Source organism: Marmota monax, unplaced genomic scaffold (assembly GCF_021218885.2).
Source record: "Marmota monax isolate L192 unplaced genomic scaffold, Marmota_monax_Labrador192_F-V1.1 WCK01_AAM20220418_F8-fsc00042, whole genome shotgun sequence".
Taxonomy (NCBI): Eukaryota; Metazoa; Chordata; class Mammalia; order Rodentia; family Sciuridae; genus Marmota; species Marmota monax.
Window position 1 is genome coordinate 9996872 of NW_026693008.1, and position 18543 is coordinate 10015414.

General features: G+C 37.8%; 1 protein-coding gene across 2 annotated transcripts; it reads right to left on the reverse strand.

Moving 5' to 3' along the window:
• Window positions 1–2890: 2890 nt before the first annotated feature.
• Selenok (selenoprotein K) lies at window positions 2891–9412 on the reverse strand. Of its 2 annotated transcripts, XM_046452702.2 has the most exons (4): window positions 9272–9412; window positions 5894–5984; window positions 4414–4497; window positions 3521–3611 (listed from the first exon to the last, which is right to left on the reverse strand). In XM_046452702.2, exons 1-4 carry the CDS (start codon window positions 9288–9290, stop codon window positions 3521–3523), a joined length of 285 nt encoding a protein of 94 aa, XP_046308658.1. In that variant the 5' UTR covers window positions 9291–9412. The 2 variants fall into 2 exon arrangements, 1 of the variants encoding a protein (XP_046308658.1); XR_009227573.1 differs by lacking the exons at window positions 5894–5984; window positions 9272–9412 and adding an exon at window positions 2891–3255 and having other exon boundaries at window positions 3525–3611; window positions 4414–4464.
• Between the last annotated feature and the right edge of the window lie 9131 nt (window positions 9413–18543).

Here is an 18543-nt window from a genome sequence, read left to right on the forward strand (position 1 = left end):
GGCTTTGAACTCGCAATCCTCCTGCCTCAGCCTTCCAAGCTACTGGGATTACAGGTGTGCACCACTCGGCTGGGTTAAGATGAAACTCTTGATTACCCATCCTACCCACCAAAAAACAAACAATAGAACCCACTCTAACTTTTACCAGCTCAGTAAATTATTTTGATGAACTGTCCACAGCTTTTGCTTCCAAACCATCAGCAAATCCTGCAGTCTTTATCATACCTTGAATGCATCTTCTTCTCCATTCATACTATCTTTACCTAGCCCAAAGCATCAACATCTCACCTGAATGACAACAACCCCTACCCACCCAGGGCCTTGGATAAGCTAGGCAAACCCTCTACCACAGACCTACACCCCCAGCCTACAATAACCTCTTTAAAAAATATAAGTGCATTTTAATTATGCAGAATAATGGGTTTCATTGTGGCATTTTCATATAGGCAAATAACTTACTTTGCTTACATCCACTCTCCCATCACTCATGACCCATTTCCTCTTTAGAAGTCTCCCTGTTATTTTTGTGTCCATCCCCCTGCCCCAGATTCCATGAGGTAAAACCTCATACTTTTCTGACTTATATCAGTTAACATAATCTCTAGTTCCATTCATTTTTCTGCAAATGGCATAAATGCTTCTTTATGAGTGAATAATACTCCATCGTGTAACTATGCCACATTTTTTGAAATTCTTTCATCCATTGACATGCACCTAAGCTGATTCCATAACTTGGCTACTGTGAATTTTGCTATAATAAACACTGGTACGCAGTTATTTCTAGCATGTGCTGAATTTAATTCCTTTGAGTATACACCCAGGAGTGGTATAACTGGATCATATCGTAGTTCTATCTTTGGTTTTTGAAGTATCTCCATGCTGATAATTCACATTCCTACCAACAGTGTGTAAGGGTTCCTTTCCCCCTTATCCTCAAAGCATCCTTTTTTGTATTTTTTTTTTGGTACCAGTGTTTGAACTTGAACTCAGGGGCACTCTACCACTGAGCCACACCCCCAGCCCTATTTTGTATTTTATTTAGAGACAGGGTCTCACTAAGTTGCTTAGTACCTCGAAGTTGTTGAAGCTGGCTTTGAACTTGAGATCCTCCTGTCTCAGCCTCCCTAGCCACTGGGATTACAGGCATGCACTACCACAAGGGCTCTTTTTTTGTATTCTTGATCATAGCCTGGGGTAAAACATTCTGATGGGGGTGAGATTGAATCTCAATGCAGTTTTGACTTGCATTTCCCTGATGGCTAAAGATATTGAGCATTTTTTCATATACTAGTACAATAACTAGACTTCTTGTTTTCCAGCCGTGTCCCCTGTACAAGTAGGTCCTGCAGCTGCCCAAATGTTAATATTACAAAAACAGTTCAATACCATTTCCAGCACTCCACTTAGTAAAATCTTATCAGGGAGTTATCCTAAAGAAAAACAAGATGTCACACCCATGCTTTATACTTTCATGGTTTCCCTTCACTCTTTGGACATAATTGAAACAGATCACCGTTAAGGCCATATTTCATCAAGGTCCTGCCACATTTCTAATTTCACTTTCTACCAATTTTCCTTGGCATTTCTAGCTATACTTGATTTTTCTGACATGCCAAGCCTTTCCCAGAATCGTCCTGTGTATGTTCACTCGAATGCTGCCTTAGGCCTTTCCAAGTTATCCTATCCTCCTATTTCCTTGGAAGCACAAATGAAGCATTAGTCTGTCGTTATCTTGCCTGCTTGTTTACTGTCTCACATTGGACTGGAAGCTTCACCAGAAGGCAGCCTTTGCCTTATCCTGTTACCTTCAGCGCACATGGTGAGTAAACTGGGACAAAATGACCCAAACGAAAATCATAAGTTAAAGAATAACAAAGACAAGATATCTCAACACAAGCTCCTCAAATGACTATGTTCTGCACTAAGACATTCAACCTAAGTATGGAGCAGGACAGCTAAATGTCCTGAGGAAGGAGTCCTGCAGCAGCAGTCTTGGGAGGCAAAAGAGGGTCGGTCATAGGTCACATGCTCAGAAGCCTTTGGTAACACTAAGCTATCACCTTTGTGGCCTCTACCATGATCTCTCCCACTATGGTCAGGTGGAGGTTTAACACAATGTCTCTGCCATTCTCTCGCCACACAACTTTAGAGTTACTAAACTTACTGCGTACTTGCATGTATCTTTATAACTTAAATATCACCTACCTACCTCATTTTGTCAGAAAAAATGTGTAAAAGATGCCTGGCAGAATTGAGTTGTCAAAATATTTTTCCTTATTCTAAAACTTGTATTATAATTGTTTCCTTATCTTTGAAAACCAGTGTCTTATGCTACTACAACCCTATTTCCTGACAAACAGGGTTAAATAAATATTGATAAATGTTTATTCTAAAAAGCTTTAACCCAATCACTTTGATTTCAAAGCCTGTTATGCATTGAAAATAGAATTATCTGTATCATTCGTTTTACTAATCAATATGTCAGCGCCTATTAACATGTAATCATTGTTCAAAGGATGGTGGCAAAGACAAAATTCCTAGTCTCACAGGGTTTTCCACTTAGTGAAAAATGTGAAAGTTATCTGTATTCGGATGGTATTTAAAGCCAATAGGCAGAATCCTAAGAAGTAGTATAGAATTCAAATTTGTTGAGATAACATCAAAGTCTATGGTTTTAAAGATTAGGCAGCAAATCTCCATTTTGAAGGTCAGGTTTGTTGGCAATAGCTTTATAAGTACCCTGATAATTATACCTGATAAAAATCAGACATGATGGGACAAATTATATTAAAGACAAAAATTAATTCAAGAGCACAGATTTTATGCATACTACTGAAATAAACACAAGAACAAATTAACCATGTACAATTGAAAAAAGGGACACAAGCACTGAATATGCAGCCTTTATTTTCTTCAGGTTTAGAGTGTTTTATGATTAATTATATAAAGATGAGGAACCAGTTTTACAACCTAAAAATATTTACTTATTAAAACTATATTAATACTTTAATAAACTATACAAAAAAGATAATGAGACAAACATGTGCATTTATGGAATTGCATGTCAGTCAGGCCAGATCCCTGCAGAGGGAATTCCCAGCGTGACCTCATTGATCTGTGAGGACACAGAGCAATCCTTATTTAGACGTACACATTCCTCCACTTGTCTAGCATGGTAGCCCTCCACTTCTTAATGGTTTCCTTCTTCTATGAATGTGTACGTTTAGTTGTCTGCTTCTTAGAGCAGACGTTTACCTAAAAGAAAGGTTGTAATATTAGTTACCAGTTATTCAATTGGACCTATATAAAGCTCAACATGTTACATGGGATTATAATACCTTTCTCAAAAGATACTTTGATAACAAAGTTGACAAACTGCCCAGGGGTTAAGAGAGAAATATTTTCCCAAACAATGTCTGAGTAATTATAAAATGTTGAATGACTTAAGTTTTCCTAAAGGAAATATTCCTAAGGAGACATTTTCAAAATAAAAGCTTAGAAAATAATTTCAGATTTTAAGTTACCTTCCTCATCCACCACCCATTGGGGGAGGGCTAGGGCCCTGAAGATGATTGATTCGACCCATTCTTCGGGGAGGGTTTCCTGGTGGCCTGGTAAAAGACAAAGTTAGTATCTACTCTTTAGTAGACATAATTTCAATGGATTCCTTCGAACATTTAACTAGACCCTTTCATTTTTCAATCATCACATGATCCTTAAAGAGTCTTTAAAATAGGAACTACCATTTGGATCAGGAGTTGAAAATTCAAATACTTATAGGAACTAGAGACCTAATGCAAGTGAGGAAACAGTCAAGCCAGGATTAGGATGAACAAGCCTCCAGCAACTCAGGCTGATTTCTACCACGTGGAAACAAAAACCCAGCCCATGCTATCTGACCTTCTGAGATTTTCATTAGCAGATGGAAATTTATACTGTAAATTGAAATCTTTAATGTTAGCCATCAGTTTTCATCTTCTAATTTCGACTTTTCCTGTAGGATTTTTTTTGGGGGGGTGGGAAACCGGGGACTAAGCTCAGGGTTACTTAACCACTGAGCTATAGCCCCAGCCCTTTTTTATATTTTATGTAAAGACAGGGTCTCTCTGAATTGCTTACAGCCTCGCTAAATTGCTGAGACTGAACTTGTGATCCCCCAGCTTCAACCTCCTGAGCTGCTGGGATTATAGGTGTGCACCATCACACCAGGCTCCCGTAGGATGTTGAATGTATACTTTAGCTTTGCCAAATCAACTGTTTATCAAATCAGAGGCAACATGATTTTTGATTTACAGTAATTCATCAATTTTTTGTGAAATGGAATTTAACTGTTAACTTCCACTAGTCTAACTTCACCCAAAATATGTAATGCAATTATAATAAACAACTATTATCAATTTTAAAAAGCCATACCCTCTTCCATCATCATATCTGGAATCGGATGAGTTTCCATAGCCTCTTCTTTTTTTCACATCTTGCTGAAGCAGAGTTTTAAAACTGAAACAAAGAACAGAAAACAACTGAGGTATCACTTTTGACCACATTAAAAATATATTTCCATGGTTTTAACTATCATTTTTGTGAAAAGATGTATAAAGCTAGTCAGTAGTGCCAAACCTACATTTCTTGCACCCACAGGTCTACAGGATCTAGCTTATACATGTGTCTCAATTAAGTATTATGTTTTCTGCCAAACCCACACTTATTTGCTAATAATTCCCTGAGACTGAGCATGAAACTAGAGTCCTCTCTGATTTCCTTCCTCCACTCTACATCAAGTGTCAGGTACCAGAGTCCGTTTTCATAGTGTCTCACCTTCCTCACCCCTGCCTTTCCCCTGCCAACAGCCTTTGCCTAACATTATCTTGGGAAGGAATGGGGTGACAGTGGTGTGGCAGAGGCACAGGGCTTCTGGAACTCCATTGAAAGGGAATTTTCTTTATTTGTGAAGAAGAAGGATTTAACAGTAAATTTAAGAATAAAACAGTAAATGGATATGGAGTAGTTGGGATATGTAAAACACTTTAAATGAGTTTTGCACATAATTTAGGACCTCACCTGTGTCTAGCTGAATTTTTCTATGGAACTCTCTCTTTCATTTTATACTCTACCCCTTTTTATTTATGTTCCATGCAGCCATAAAATTGAGCTTTCTAGACCACAACTACAAGCAAACTAAGTATGAAGCCCACAGCTCGATATTCACACTCCTCTGTCAACCTGCATATGGTTTTCTCCACATGGAATAACTTCCACTGATGTCCAACATCCATAATCACGCCAATCCTGCTACCCCTTGCAATATGAAGAAGGAACTGTCTCCCATGATTTTGCAACTCTGCAAGTACTTTACAAGACAGTCAAATACACATTCAAACGTACCATAAGACTTATTAGTAGTTCTCATAAAACAAGCACATGAAAGACCAAAAATGCACTTAAATAAGAATTGCTTGAAATTATTGAGGAAGTTTAAATTGTTGTCTTCTTTGCATCAATTCTGTCTTTATTTTAAAAAGTTAACTACTTAGGATTTGGGTTTTTTTAAAAAAAACCAGGATAAAAATTCTCCTTATTCAGTTATTACACATAATGTAGAATAAAAGGAATCAGTAGACAGAATGCAAAGCATAGTCATTTGACAACAGAATTGACAGGCCTGGCTGCAGATTGAAATGGTTACAAAGTTAAGCGAACCCAGCTAACTTAATTGGAAGATGTTTGGTGGTGGCAGCTTTATCATTAAATGAATCTCAACTGCCCTTACCAAAAATGATTTGAAAATTACAATTAACTGCTTCAGGAGAGCTAAGCTGAAGATATGCCACATAATATACTAATATACTTCAGTCAACTTAAACATCAGAGCAACTAAGAACACTAGTATACTTACAACAAAACCACAAACTCAGCTATTCCCCAAAAGAAATCTGTTATCAAAGATAGTCTCCATGGGGACTGACTCCGGCTGTCCAACACTTGTCCTATAGAAAAGAATAAAGAAACTTTGGTGAGTACTACAAATTTCTGACCCAAGCAGCATTACATTTAGGTAGGCAACAATGATAAATTCAGTCAGCTGTTTCTATAGCCAACACAAGAAGTAGTCTACAATGTATGTATCATTCTAAGGAAGGGTTCAGGGAAGTAAAGCTCCATAATCCAGGGATCATTCCTTTAATATATCAAATGCTTACCTCTGGTATATAAGTCGAGTGGTTGACTTCATTCTATTCAAATATTTCTCTGAGACCTCTTTTGTTTTTATTAGTAAAATACATATAACAAAACATTTTAGTGATAAAATTTACATAATAAAATTTACCCCATTTTTAAGCATAGGTATGTGGCATTAAATACATTCATGCTGTTCTGAAACCATCACTACCATCCACCTCCAAGACTTTAGTCTTCCCCAACTGAAACTCCTCACTAATTAAACTCTAACTGCCCATTACCTCCTTCCTCCAGCCTTTGGCAATAACTATTATTTCTGTCTCTAAGAATTTGACTTGTAGGAACCTCATATAAGAGAAATTATAGGGAGCCGGGCAGGTAATCCCAGCAACTTGGAAGACTGAGGCAGGAGGATCACAAATTTGAGGCCAGCCTCAGCAACTTGGTGAGGTCCTAAGTAATTTAGCAAGACCCTATCTCAAAAAACAAAAGGACTAGAGATGTGATTCTATGGTAAAGTGCCTCTGGGTTTAATCCCCAGTACCAAAAAAAAAAAAAAGAATCATATGTCTTCTTTTGTGATTAGCTTATTTCACCTAATAGTGTCTTATAAGTTACATCCACATTGTAGCATTTGTCAAACTTTCCTTCCTTTTTAGGATTAATACTCCAGAGTATGTATATACATTTATCCATTCATTTGTCAGTAGACTCAAGTTTCTTATACTGAATCATGCTGCTGAGAACATGGTATAAACATCTCTTTATTCAAGTATTCTGAAGAAACAAATGGCTTGGGTGGATAGAAAGGAAAAAAAAAATATTTTTTCACTTGCAAAATCTCTTGTCTGTATGAAAAGATTGTTTAAACATACTTTCACAAATTTTCAGAATGAGTTATTTTAATGAAATTCCTATAAATCAAAGAGTCCCCAGGCTATAAATACTGAAGGGAAGTGGCCTGTCCTTCATTAAAATGATCCCTATTTTCTATAACAAGATGCTCTTGAGCCTAACAATAAACTCTAGCTTTGTCTCAAGCAAAACTGGACCTAATTTTTCAAAGTACTTTTAAATAACAGCAGCTACTACATGAAAAGTTTATACTCCAGTGTTTCAGTCTTGCAACTCAAGAGGTCAGAATATCTAGGGCAAAGAATAACTGTCTCTCCAAGGTCCCAAGGGCTTTATCTGCTTACCACTTCTGCCCTGGTTTACTTTTCCTCTTTCCTTGACCAACTTATTCTCAGGTACCCACCTGGATCTAAGCTCTCATTGAGGTGGTGAGAAAAACTGGCTACACAGTCAAAAAAGGGGGTACAGGCTTGGTTCTGCCTCTTATCAGCTCTGCTTTATGGGTTGATGTGACATTTCTCTTGCCTGAGAAAAAGTATTTCAGGAATATCCATCACATGGAATTTTCAGGGGAAAATCATAAGATAGAAATAGAAATATTTTGTGCCAACAAGTACAATTCTAAAAAGGGTCTAACTGGAACCCACCAATTCTTCGGTTGTGATTTTAAAGAATGTACAGTATGTACACCCATCAGTCTATCTTTTTGTTTGCCCTTCCCCATGCCAGATTGTAAAGGCAGAAGCCCCTGTCCTCTAGTATCCCCAGAGGGAAAAAAGGTGCTTGAATAAAACTACATTTCTCAACTATAAAAGTGAGATAAAGTTGGGCGAGGTGGGGCACGCCTATAATCCCAGCAATTCAGGAAGCTGAAGGAGGAGGATGGCAGGTTCAACAGGCCAGGCTCAGCAACTTAGTGAGACCCTGTCTCAAAATTTTAAAAAAAGGTTAGGGGAGATAAAAGGTCCTAACAGGATATTTATGTGGCTCAAATAGAATATTGTATATACATTAAAGCATTCAACAAATACAAGGAATTACTCAATAATGCATAAATAGAAGCTACTAGTCTTAATCACAAATAATATAAGACAAACTAAAGTCTGCAAGTGTCCAAAACTAAGATGAAATTAAATTTTGATGCTTTCCTTTAGTGTCCACCAACCAATTTGTTTCCAGGATTTTTAAAGTGGGAGATAGGATTTGGTAAAGCAAAGAAATGCAAAGTACACTCAGTCAAGACTTCTCACCGACTGCCCTAACAGTCTGGAGATAAACACATGATTCAAGTAGAACCAGTACCTACTTCCAGTGATCCAAGAACTACTAACATTGCACCACGGAATATCACCTGAGTGAGCAGCAGCTGGTCTGACACTGATCTCATCCATTATACTATGTCTTTTCTTTCCAGTCATTTCCTTTGTAAACTCACAGAATTAAGTCTCTCTCAGATCCTCTATTCCTATGATAATTAATTTGCTCCTAGAGACAAGGGTGCTTTTTCTTTAGTTCCTGGAAAATCAGGCAAAAAGTTGGGTATATGACTGGCTACACTCTTTTGGGGGAAGAGCCTATCCAAAGCTTTTATCTAATTATGGCCTTAGGCTAGTTCTGGTTTGGGGATTTTTTTTTTTTTTTTTTTTTTTTTTAGAGAAACCATAAGTATGGTTGACAAGGCTGCTGATCCTAACCTACCTGGGTTCGAATTCGAACTCAGCCATTAACTACTTTTGTGATCCTGGGCCTCTGGCCTCAGTCTCCATCCTTAAGACAGGGATAAAACATTACCTGACTAGGCAGTTACAAAGACTAAAGGAGGCGATAAGCACAGGAGCTCTAACAGTGCTCAAGGCAAAGAAAGAAAGCGCAACATGTACCAAGTCAACATCCCATTCTCCACTAGTTAAGGACAGCCACGCCCGAGAGCAAAGACCACTTTCGCAAATCCGCCATCAGAAGCTCGCTGTACAAAGGCAAGGGCTCCGAGATCTCCGTGCTTAGCTTCACGTCCGCAGGACCCCACTCCAGGGGACCTCGGCCCCCGATCGTCGTCAGCAAAGGGGACAAACGCTGACGCGCTCTAGGCTGGGGCGATTTCGCATCCAGCTCCGCCCGGTCACACGAAAGCCGGGGAAGCCGCTCGGGGGCCTGGGCCGGGCGAGCTAGGATGGGAAAACAAAATTCCGAAATCCGGCCTGCCTGGAAATCGGCCACCCCCACAGCCACTCCAACTCACCATTCGAGATGTAAACCATCTTGCCTCCGCTTCCCGGCTTCCCAGCGACTAAAATGCCACGCCCCTCTCGGCTTCCGTAACTCCCTCCGCGCCGGCTCTCCAAACGTCACAGGCCACGATTAGAACGAACGCTGTGGAGGAGGGAGGTGGGCAGAGCCCATTGGCTGCTGGCGGAGACACGCCCTCGACGGAGTTTTTGTCTTGCCACTCAGGCAACTTCCGGTGGAGGCTGGGGAGCCGGTGGTGGGATGTTCTGTTGATCGTTAACCTGCCAGAGCCCATTATCTGAGTTTTCTCAGATTTGGGTGCGGACGGGTCGTTTGCACCCTAGAATGGGCAAAAGCTGCTTTTGATTGATAGGCACAGGGTCAGGGTAGGCAAAGCGTGTGAGCCGATTGAAGACAATAAATTCCTCAGAACTTTCCTGACGTGTGGACATTTGAAGGTGTGGAGGTGTTAGTTTGGGGATTTGATTGGAGGGATGTGCCCTGGCGTGGTGACTCCCGCGAAGAACTTCAGTGTCACACCTTTGGGACTACACTGCTAGGCCCCTCCTAGATGTATTCGTTCTCTTTTAAACCAGTATTTTCTGCTCTGTGTTCAACAGAGGTGGAGTTTTTATCAGCTTTTGTGAAGCAATTTAAAAATTCAACCTTAGCTAGACACCTTTCTCTGTGAGTGATGTCAAGACACGTCTTGGTTATTCACATCTTGGTTATTAAATATGAACCTCGTTCTTTTGCTGCTCCATCCACTCGCCTGTTTCGGTTCCTTAAACAAGGCAATTATCTTTCCTGTCTGAAGGCCTTTGTACTTACAGTTCTTTTTGTGTAGGCGCCTAATGCCGTGTGGCATAGCCTTGGGAAGACCCCACCACCTTCCTTAACAGGAAAAGGAAAATTACATTTTGGAAACAATTGTACTTTATGTTTAACAATGGTTGGTTAAGATTATATGTTCTAATACCTAGAATTGACAAAGATTTTATCTTATGGTGATTTGGGGGAGACGAGAGCACTCCCCCAACTACCCCGCCAAAAAAAGTGCATCATAGGACAAAACAGTATCCTTCACCACATTTGAAAATTTTGCTGCACAATCTTAGATGAGTTTTGCAAAAATACTGGAGAGACGGGTTCTAGGTATTCCTAAAGGCCTTAACCCAGACAGTTGCCACCCACCATCAGCTCTCCCCTGTTCTGCACTAGTTGCCTTGTAACTGAAATCCCAGTTTTCACATTTTCAACCCTTAAGCAGTTTTTCAAACTGTGGCAAGAATGACCTTAGGATGGAGATCATGTATGTCCCTGTTGCTCCTAAAATAAAACCCAGGTCCCTGTCATGGCCTATAGATCCATTATCACCTGCCCACTTGATTGTCCCTTTTAGTATACCTACTGCCACATATGTGACATTCAAAAATCATGTCTAGAATTTTTTTTTTTTTTTTTTTTTTTAGTTTTGTGAATCCACTAGGTTTTTGGTGTCTCCAGGATTCTGCACATGCATTCCCCTCTACCTGGAACACTTTCCCTGACTCCTTGCACATTCAGAGCTGTTCATCTGTCAGCTTGAGTGTCATCACTTCATAGTGCTCTTCCATGGCACCTTGTGATTATTTTCCTTCTGTTTTTTTTTTAATCTGGTATGAAGTTATTTATTGTATAATTGATTTTTATCTCTTCCTAAAGAAAATTTCTAAGGGAACCTTATTTGCCTTGTTCCCTTTTGTATCCTCAAGGATACCATAGCCCTTTGGCAAGTGGTCAGTACTTGGATAAATTTGTTGGTTGGAGACAGAAAGAAAACTGTTCCTTAATAGACCCCTGTTTTTCTGCATTGTTATCTCATGTGCTTCCTCTTGATGAGAACTATCCAATAAAATAACAAAGACTTTTCAAATGAAAAAAAAGTGCATAATTAGTAATAAGACGGAGTAGAGGACAAATATGACATCTCCCCTCTTTCCCTAACCTCCATTAATGTCTAGAACTATAAGTTAACCATTAGCCCCCTGTCGAGCACTTGAAATGTGGCTAGTCAGATTTGAGAGGAACTGTACAAAATGTACATCAGATCACAAAGATTTAGAATGATAAATGTAAAATAAATCAAGTTTTTAATATTAATGACTTTAGGAAATGAGAATATTTTGGATATTGGATTAAACAAAATACTTAAAGTGATTTTACCTTTTTTTCATTTTTTAATGTAACTAAGATTTTTAAGTTACATCCATGGCTCTCATTCATAGCTCACATAACATTTCTGTTAGACAGTGCTGGTCTAGAAGAAATACTTTATTTGCCTGGCATAGAAAAGGCACTCAGTAACTACTTGTTGAATGGATCACTGAATTTCCTCATAGTCTTTAATGATGAATAATAGTCATACGGGGTTGGCTAACTGTCAAGCACCATTCTAAGTGCTTTATATTTGTTCTTCTTTTTTACATTTATTCTTCATAACACATTTAATCTTCACAATAACAATAATAGCTAATATTTTTGTATAGCACTTACTCTGTGCCAAGCAATGTTTCAAGTGCTGTTCATGTATTCATTTTTTTTCACAAATCATGTATTCATTCATTGAAATCTTAACACGATTAAATGGGCTCCCATTCCCATTTTACAAATGAGGAAACTCAAATGATTTTTCCACAGTCACAGAAGCAGAGCTTAGAATCAAGAGCCTGGCTTTACAATTCATGCTTTAAACCCCTGTGCTATACCACTTCTCCACACCTAGGCAGAGGTATTGAAATAGGATATAATTCAATGTGGTACTAATAGTATGGGGTGGTTTCTGGATACTATTCCAATGTATCTTCAGTTCTCAAAGTTGCAAAATAGATTCCCACAGTTATTTCTTTCCTAGACACCTTTCCAGCAAAAGTTCTGTGTATTTCTAAGTAGATTACTTTCCATCTCTGCACCAATCCCTTGGCCAGAAGGATGAGCTATTTAAAATAGAATGACAGTCACCTCTGAAGCTGAATCTGGAATCAGTCCCATTTAGAACAGAAGGCCTGGGAGTTGGAGAGGACTGGTGTTTCCAAGATAGCAAAGGAATACTGGGTTACATCAAAACAGTCAGATGCCCTCAGTATTGCTTCAGGGAACATGGGAAATAGATGGCATTTATATTCTTTATTAACCTTTTATGTGTCTGTTCTTACGGTTATTGCCTTTGTGGTCTTTATTTCGTCTGGGCTCAGAAATGTTAACTCTTTAATTGTCTCATTTTTCTATCTTATGCTCTTTGTTATTGCTTTTCATGGCAACTTCTAATTGTTTTCGATTTTTTTTTAAAGTTATATAGCCTCAGACTGGCAAATCAGCATTTTTTTTTGAGCCAATAAGCACCTTGTTCATTCCTTCAGCTCAAGTGATGATTAATTTACTCTAAAAGTTACTTTCTCCTTTTTTCATTTCATGTGTGTGTGTGTGCGCGCGCGCGCGTGCGTGTGTGCTGTCACTGGGGATCAACCCAGGGCTTTGGGGTGTGTGTGTGTGTGTGTGTGTGTGTGTGTGTGTTCTACCACTGAGCCACACCCCCATTTACCTAGAAGATAACTTTTTAAAAAAAATTTATCTGAGTTTATGTTCTGTGCAAAAATGGGGAAATGTTCATAAAAATTCACAATACAGTTTTCCTTGGAAAATTTGGTTGGTTAAAACTGGAATTTGGTTAGAATTTTTCCAGGCATAGTGGTGCATGTCTGTAATCCCAGCGGCTCTGGAAGCTGAGGGAAGAGCATTGTGAGTTCAACGCCAGCCTCAGCAAATTAGCAATCTCCTAAGTAACTCAGAGAGACTCTGTCTCTAAATAAAATACAAAAATGAATTGGGGATATGCATCAATGGTTAAGCACACCTAGGTTCAATCCCCAATACAAAAAAAAAAAAAAAAAGTTTGAAATTTCATTGGTAGTCTCTAAACATTGTTTTTTTAGTTTTATGAACACCCCCAATTTTTTTTCATATTTCCAGGACTCTACACATGCTTTTCTTCCTACCTGGAATACTTTCCCCTAACTCTTTGATATTATCAATTTCATAGTGGACCTGTCTATTTACATTTAAACAGTCTTTTTTTTTTATAGGAATAAAGAATACCTGGACTTAAACTCATGACTCCATTTCAGGAAGAGAAACACTATTCCAATTATAAATTTTAAACTTTTAAGTTGATTCAGTTTTAGCATTCCTGGCAAGTGTAATGTAAACTGTTTTAGTGGTAGATGGAATGAGACGCTAGTCCAGATTTTCAAAGTAAAACCCTCAGATATTTGGGGTGTTGGATGCATTGCAGAAACACTGAATAATCATTAAAAGAAAATATAAATATTTTTATAATTATGTTCTTTAGTATCAAAGTACTTTCTAAGTCTTGTCTTTAGATCCCTAAATATGGAGTTTAAGAAGTATAACAGAAGTGTAAATTTTATTATTATGTTTATGGATCTCAGGATAACATTAATCTTTATATTTAAAAAACTAGTGTACATATATATATCCTATGACTTTAAGGAATGCATAATTTACTATTCTTATCACTCACTTGTTTAGAGCACTCAATGGTTTTTGGATTTTCCCCCCCTGTTTTAATGTACATGTACTATTAAAATCAAAAGCTGTAAATGGATCTCCCATGAAGAACAGGTCTCCTTTCTTTACCTGAAGCTCACAATTCTAAAATTTGATCATTGAAGTCTCACTGAAAGATTTGTCTCTGAATTTCCATCTTGTTTTGCATCATGGCCAAGCAATTCCTGACTCATTTCTTAGCTCTTTATGTTTTTCAAACATTTTCCCCATTGTTTTATCCAAATCTTTTTAGTTGACCTCAGATGGAGAGTGTTACAGTTTACATATGAGGTGACTCCCAAAAACTCATGTGTGAGATAATGTAAAAATGTGAAACAATTAGATGGTGAAAGCCTTAACCTAATCAGTGGATTAATCCACTAATATGGATTAACTGAGTGGTAAGTGTAGGCAGGTAGGATGTGACAGAAGGAAGTAGGTCATTGGGGTCCTGTCTTTGCAGTTTATGTTTTGACTTCTCTCTCTCTCTCTCTCTCTCTCTCTCTCTCTCTCTCTCTCTCTCTCTCTCTCTCTCTCTCTCTCTCTCCCCCTACCCCCATCTGAGCTGCTTCCCCCACACACACCTTTCTGCCATGATTGCCTCACCTGGGCCCAGAGCTATGGAGTTGGCCCACCATAGACTGAACCTCTGAAACTGTGTGAACCAAATAAACTTTCCCCCTCTGTTTTTGTCAGGTCTTTTGGTCAAGTGACACAAAAGATGACTAAAACAAGGGGTTTAGTACAAATTACTTAATCTTTCATGAGAGAAGTGCAAGTTGATAAATTTATTTCTCCAAGTCAACATTACAACTTAGATTTGATTGTAGATCACACACACTGCTTTGCTTTTGACTTAAAAATTCTTCTGTTTATGTATAAATTTTCCAGAACTGTAGTCAAAACACATTATTGTTTATAAACAGAAAGGCTGATTATAAGCAGTAAACTAAAATGTGTGGGTGGTTTAAAAACATTTATTTTGTCAACAAATATTCCACTTTTAATGTTTTCACAACAAAACATAAATAAAATCTTACTTTTACTTGCTACTCTTTGTTCTTTTAATGGGAGGGTCAAGGAAATAGGATTATTTTATGGAAAAGTTTCTTTTTTAATGGCCCAGTGATAAATGGTCATGGAAGAGATCCTTAGCCAGGTTTGAAAGGATCTACTAGAGATGTTGCTGTTAAAATTAGGTGACTAGGGCTGGAGTTATAGCTCAGTGGTGGAGTGCTTGCCTAGCATGTGTGAGCATTGGGTTCCATCCTCAGCACCACATAAAAATAAGTAAATAAAATAAAGGTTTTGTATTCATCTACAACTAAAATTTAAAAAAAAAAACTAGGTGACTAGACAAACTGTCACAAATGCCTTAACATCACCTTATTTTTTCCTTACTAATTATATAATACCAGCAGCTTGGTTAATATCACCCAAGGTCAAAGAGGGGTCTCAACTGCAAAATATCGTCTTATCATAATGAGTCAGCCATCTCTTTTGCTATTAAACCCTAACTTGTTTTTGATGGGAAGTATGAAACCGAAGCTGAAAATGGAAACTGGCAGGCAAGGAAGTGTTGCTTGATATTATTTTTTCATTCCTTTTGAATGTATTTAGCTACTTCTTAGTGGCACCCAGTCTTTCATGTTCAGACTGAGATGTTTCACAAGTATTTTGGAGACCATATGTGCAGAGAAGTGAAGAAGTAAGTGGAAATGACTATAACCACCTTGGTATTGACCTGTTTGGTTGCTTTTGTTCCTGCCCTGTACTCTGCTGGCTGGCAGCAGAGGGGAGCTGGTGGTGCAGAGGATACCAGTGGGGCTGGCACAGAAAACAAAGAGCTGTCACTCAGACTTCCTGCAGCAACATCAGTGACAGCACAAACAGTTCACACTGGGATTTAGTAGGCTAACTGGGGACTTTGAAGCTCAGCTTTGGATCTGTTCCCACATGGGGAAGCCACCAGAATATGACTCTAGTCATTTCAATTGAATCACTGTTTTTAGAAATGTTAAACTCCAGAGAAATGCTGCTAAATTACATTTTCCATCATAAGCCTTGAGAAGTTCTTTAATCTAGCATTTCCTTTTCCAGAATTTACTCTAAAGAAGCATCAAGAGATATTCAAACAGATTTATTAGCAAAGATATTTATTCTAGTGTTACTTGCAATGAAAAAAAAAAAAAAGGAAGGAAGCCATGTACTTTTGTAACTGTGGGAAATTATCTAAATTTTGAAATAAAATAGCACATTATATGTTAAAAAATGGGAAATCACTTATGATACATTAAGTGAGAGAAATGGATTACAAACAAGAAGTATCTATGATACAATGCAAAAAGTGGAAACATATGTATAACAAATATATTTATATAGAAATGTAAGGCATTATGGAAGCTCTAATTTCTTCTTTATATCTTTCTATAGTTCCAAATTTTTCTATAATAAACTTGTATTTCCTTTTATCATTAGAAATAAGTAAAATACTTTTCATGTTAAGTTATATTTGTTAGAAACTGAGAGCTCATTTTTAGTTTCATTTTAATGTTTTAGATAACTCTTCAAAATATCTTTTTTCCTGCAGAAGGGATAGAAACTTATAAACAAGGGATTTACTCAGGTGGCTGTTAACTGTTGGAGTACATTTTTAAAGCAATTTTATTTCATGAGGTTATATTTGACTCTGCTCAATTGCATTTGTGCACACAGTATATACATGGCATCCCATAATATTAGTCAAATCAATGTTTTGTGGTTTTCCTTAACTATGAAGGGTCTGGTAAGAATCAAGGAAACATAGTTTCGCTCAAAAATCCTTGAGCGGTAATTAAAGAGAAATCTTATGTTTACAAATTTTGTGAATGATCTATTTGCAAGGTTTTGGATCTTAGAGCCCTTCTTTTGGGTAGATGTTGATAGACACTAGAATCATCTTGCTAGTATTTGGATCATCCTGAAAAAATGACCAATGAATCAAGAACATTTATGGAATGTGGATGACAAAAGAGGAAACAAGTAAATCCTCAAAACAAACAAACAGAACGAACCCAAAGTTTGCTCTGTGAGTGATCTAACCTGCTGTCCTTTAAAGGAATTTAGAAAATATAAAAAGTTACACTGTATCTTAATTTTAGGGAAAAAAATTAAGAGTTCAAATCAATGATTTTTGCCTTCCAGCTAGAAGTTAATCTGAAAATAGAATTCAGGCAATCAATGCTGAAAATAAGAAATTTCTTTTAAGTATGCATATAATGAATGATAAGACTTGAACTGCTTCTCAAGGCAACAGACAAGGACTGCAGAGACCCCACTTGATGCCCAAGGCTGTAGAAGGGCCACTCTTACTAAATGTGCTCTGGAATATATTCTATGAGCAATTTGTTTTCTTTAATTCTTACTTCCCAAAAGAGTGTTATTTCAATTTTAGATATAAAAAAAAGTATTTTTGAAACCTAAGACTAGTGGAGGAAGCAGATTCCTTTGATCATCTGGGTTATGCAATTGTTTGTTTGTCTGTTTGTTTGTTTAACCAGGAATTGAACCCAGGGACACTGTGTTAGTCAGATTTTTCCCTGCTGTGACTTAAAGATCTGAATAGAACAATTGTAGAGGAGGAAGAGTTTATTTGAGGGCTCACAGTTTCAGAGGTCTCAGTCCTTTGGCAGCTGGCCCCATTCCTTGGGGGTAGAGGTAAGGCTAAATAAACATCATTGCAGAAGAGTGTGGCAGAGGGAAGCAGCTCACAAGATGATCAGGAAGCAGAGAAAGACTCTACTCACCAGATACAAGATAAATACCCTGGAGGCACACCCAATGACCCACCTTCTCCTGCCACACTCTACCAGCTTTCATTTACCACTCAGGTTATCATCAGGAGATTAATTCATTGATTAGGTTAAGATTCTCATAACCCAATCATTTCTCCTCTAAACCTTCCTGCATTGTCTCACACATGAGCTTTTGGGGGACACCTCACATCTAAACCATAATAGATGCTCAACTACTAAGCCACATCTCCACCATTTTAAAAATAAATGTATTTAGAGACAGGGTCTCACTAAGTTAAGAGCTTGCTTGATGATTATAATATGAGCCAGGAAAAAAGGATCTTTAGATGCTTCAGTGTGTTCCCTTTTCCATCTTTCTTAATGGACTATAGATTTCAGGAGAGAGCTTCAAAAAGGTTCTAGGCACTTTACTTTTTACTCTAGATCTTAAAGATCCATTCAAACATTCAGTTGTTCCTGCTATGAATTAAGGCTAATGTGATAAACTTTTGTGGTCTTACAAGGTGCAAGTCATCATGCTAGACAATGGGGCAGAAAATAATAATAATAATTAACATTTAGTCAGCACTTATTATGTGCCAAATAATGTTCCAAGCAATTTCCATATGGAACATTGTGTTAAACAAGCATGACTTATGGGTTGTGATGAATAATTTTACTTCTGTCTCCCACCTCTCCTTTACATTTCTTTCAGTGGGGATAGTTATTCTCTGCTTCTAAATGAAAACTTGGGCAAACCCAACAATTTGTTCTGGTTTCTTGTAGGTCACACAGTTGTTTCAATTTAATGAGTAGAATGTCCAATGCTAATATTCAAAACTCTTAATTCTGTTTTAAAAGAAAGGTTTTTCCCTTCCCCAATAGAGGCTTGCTGTAGGCTGGAACA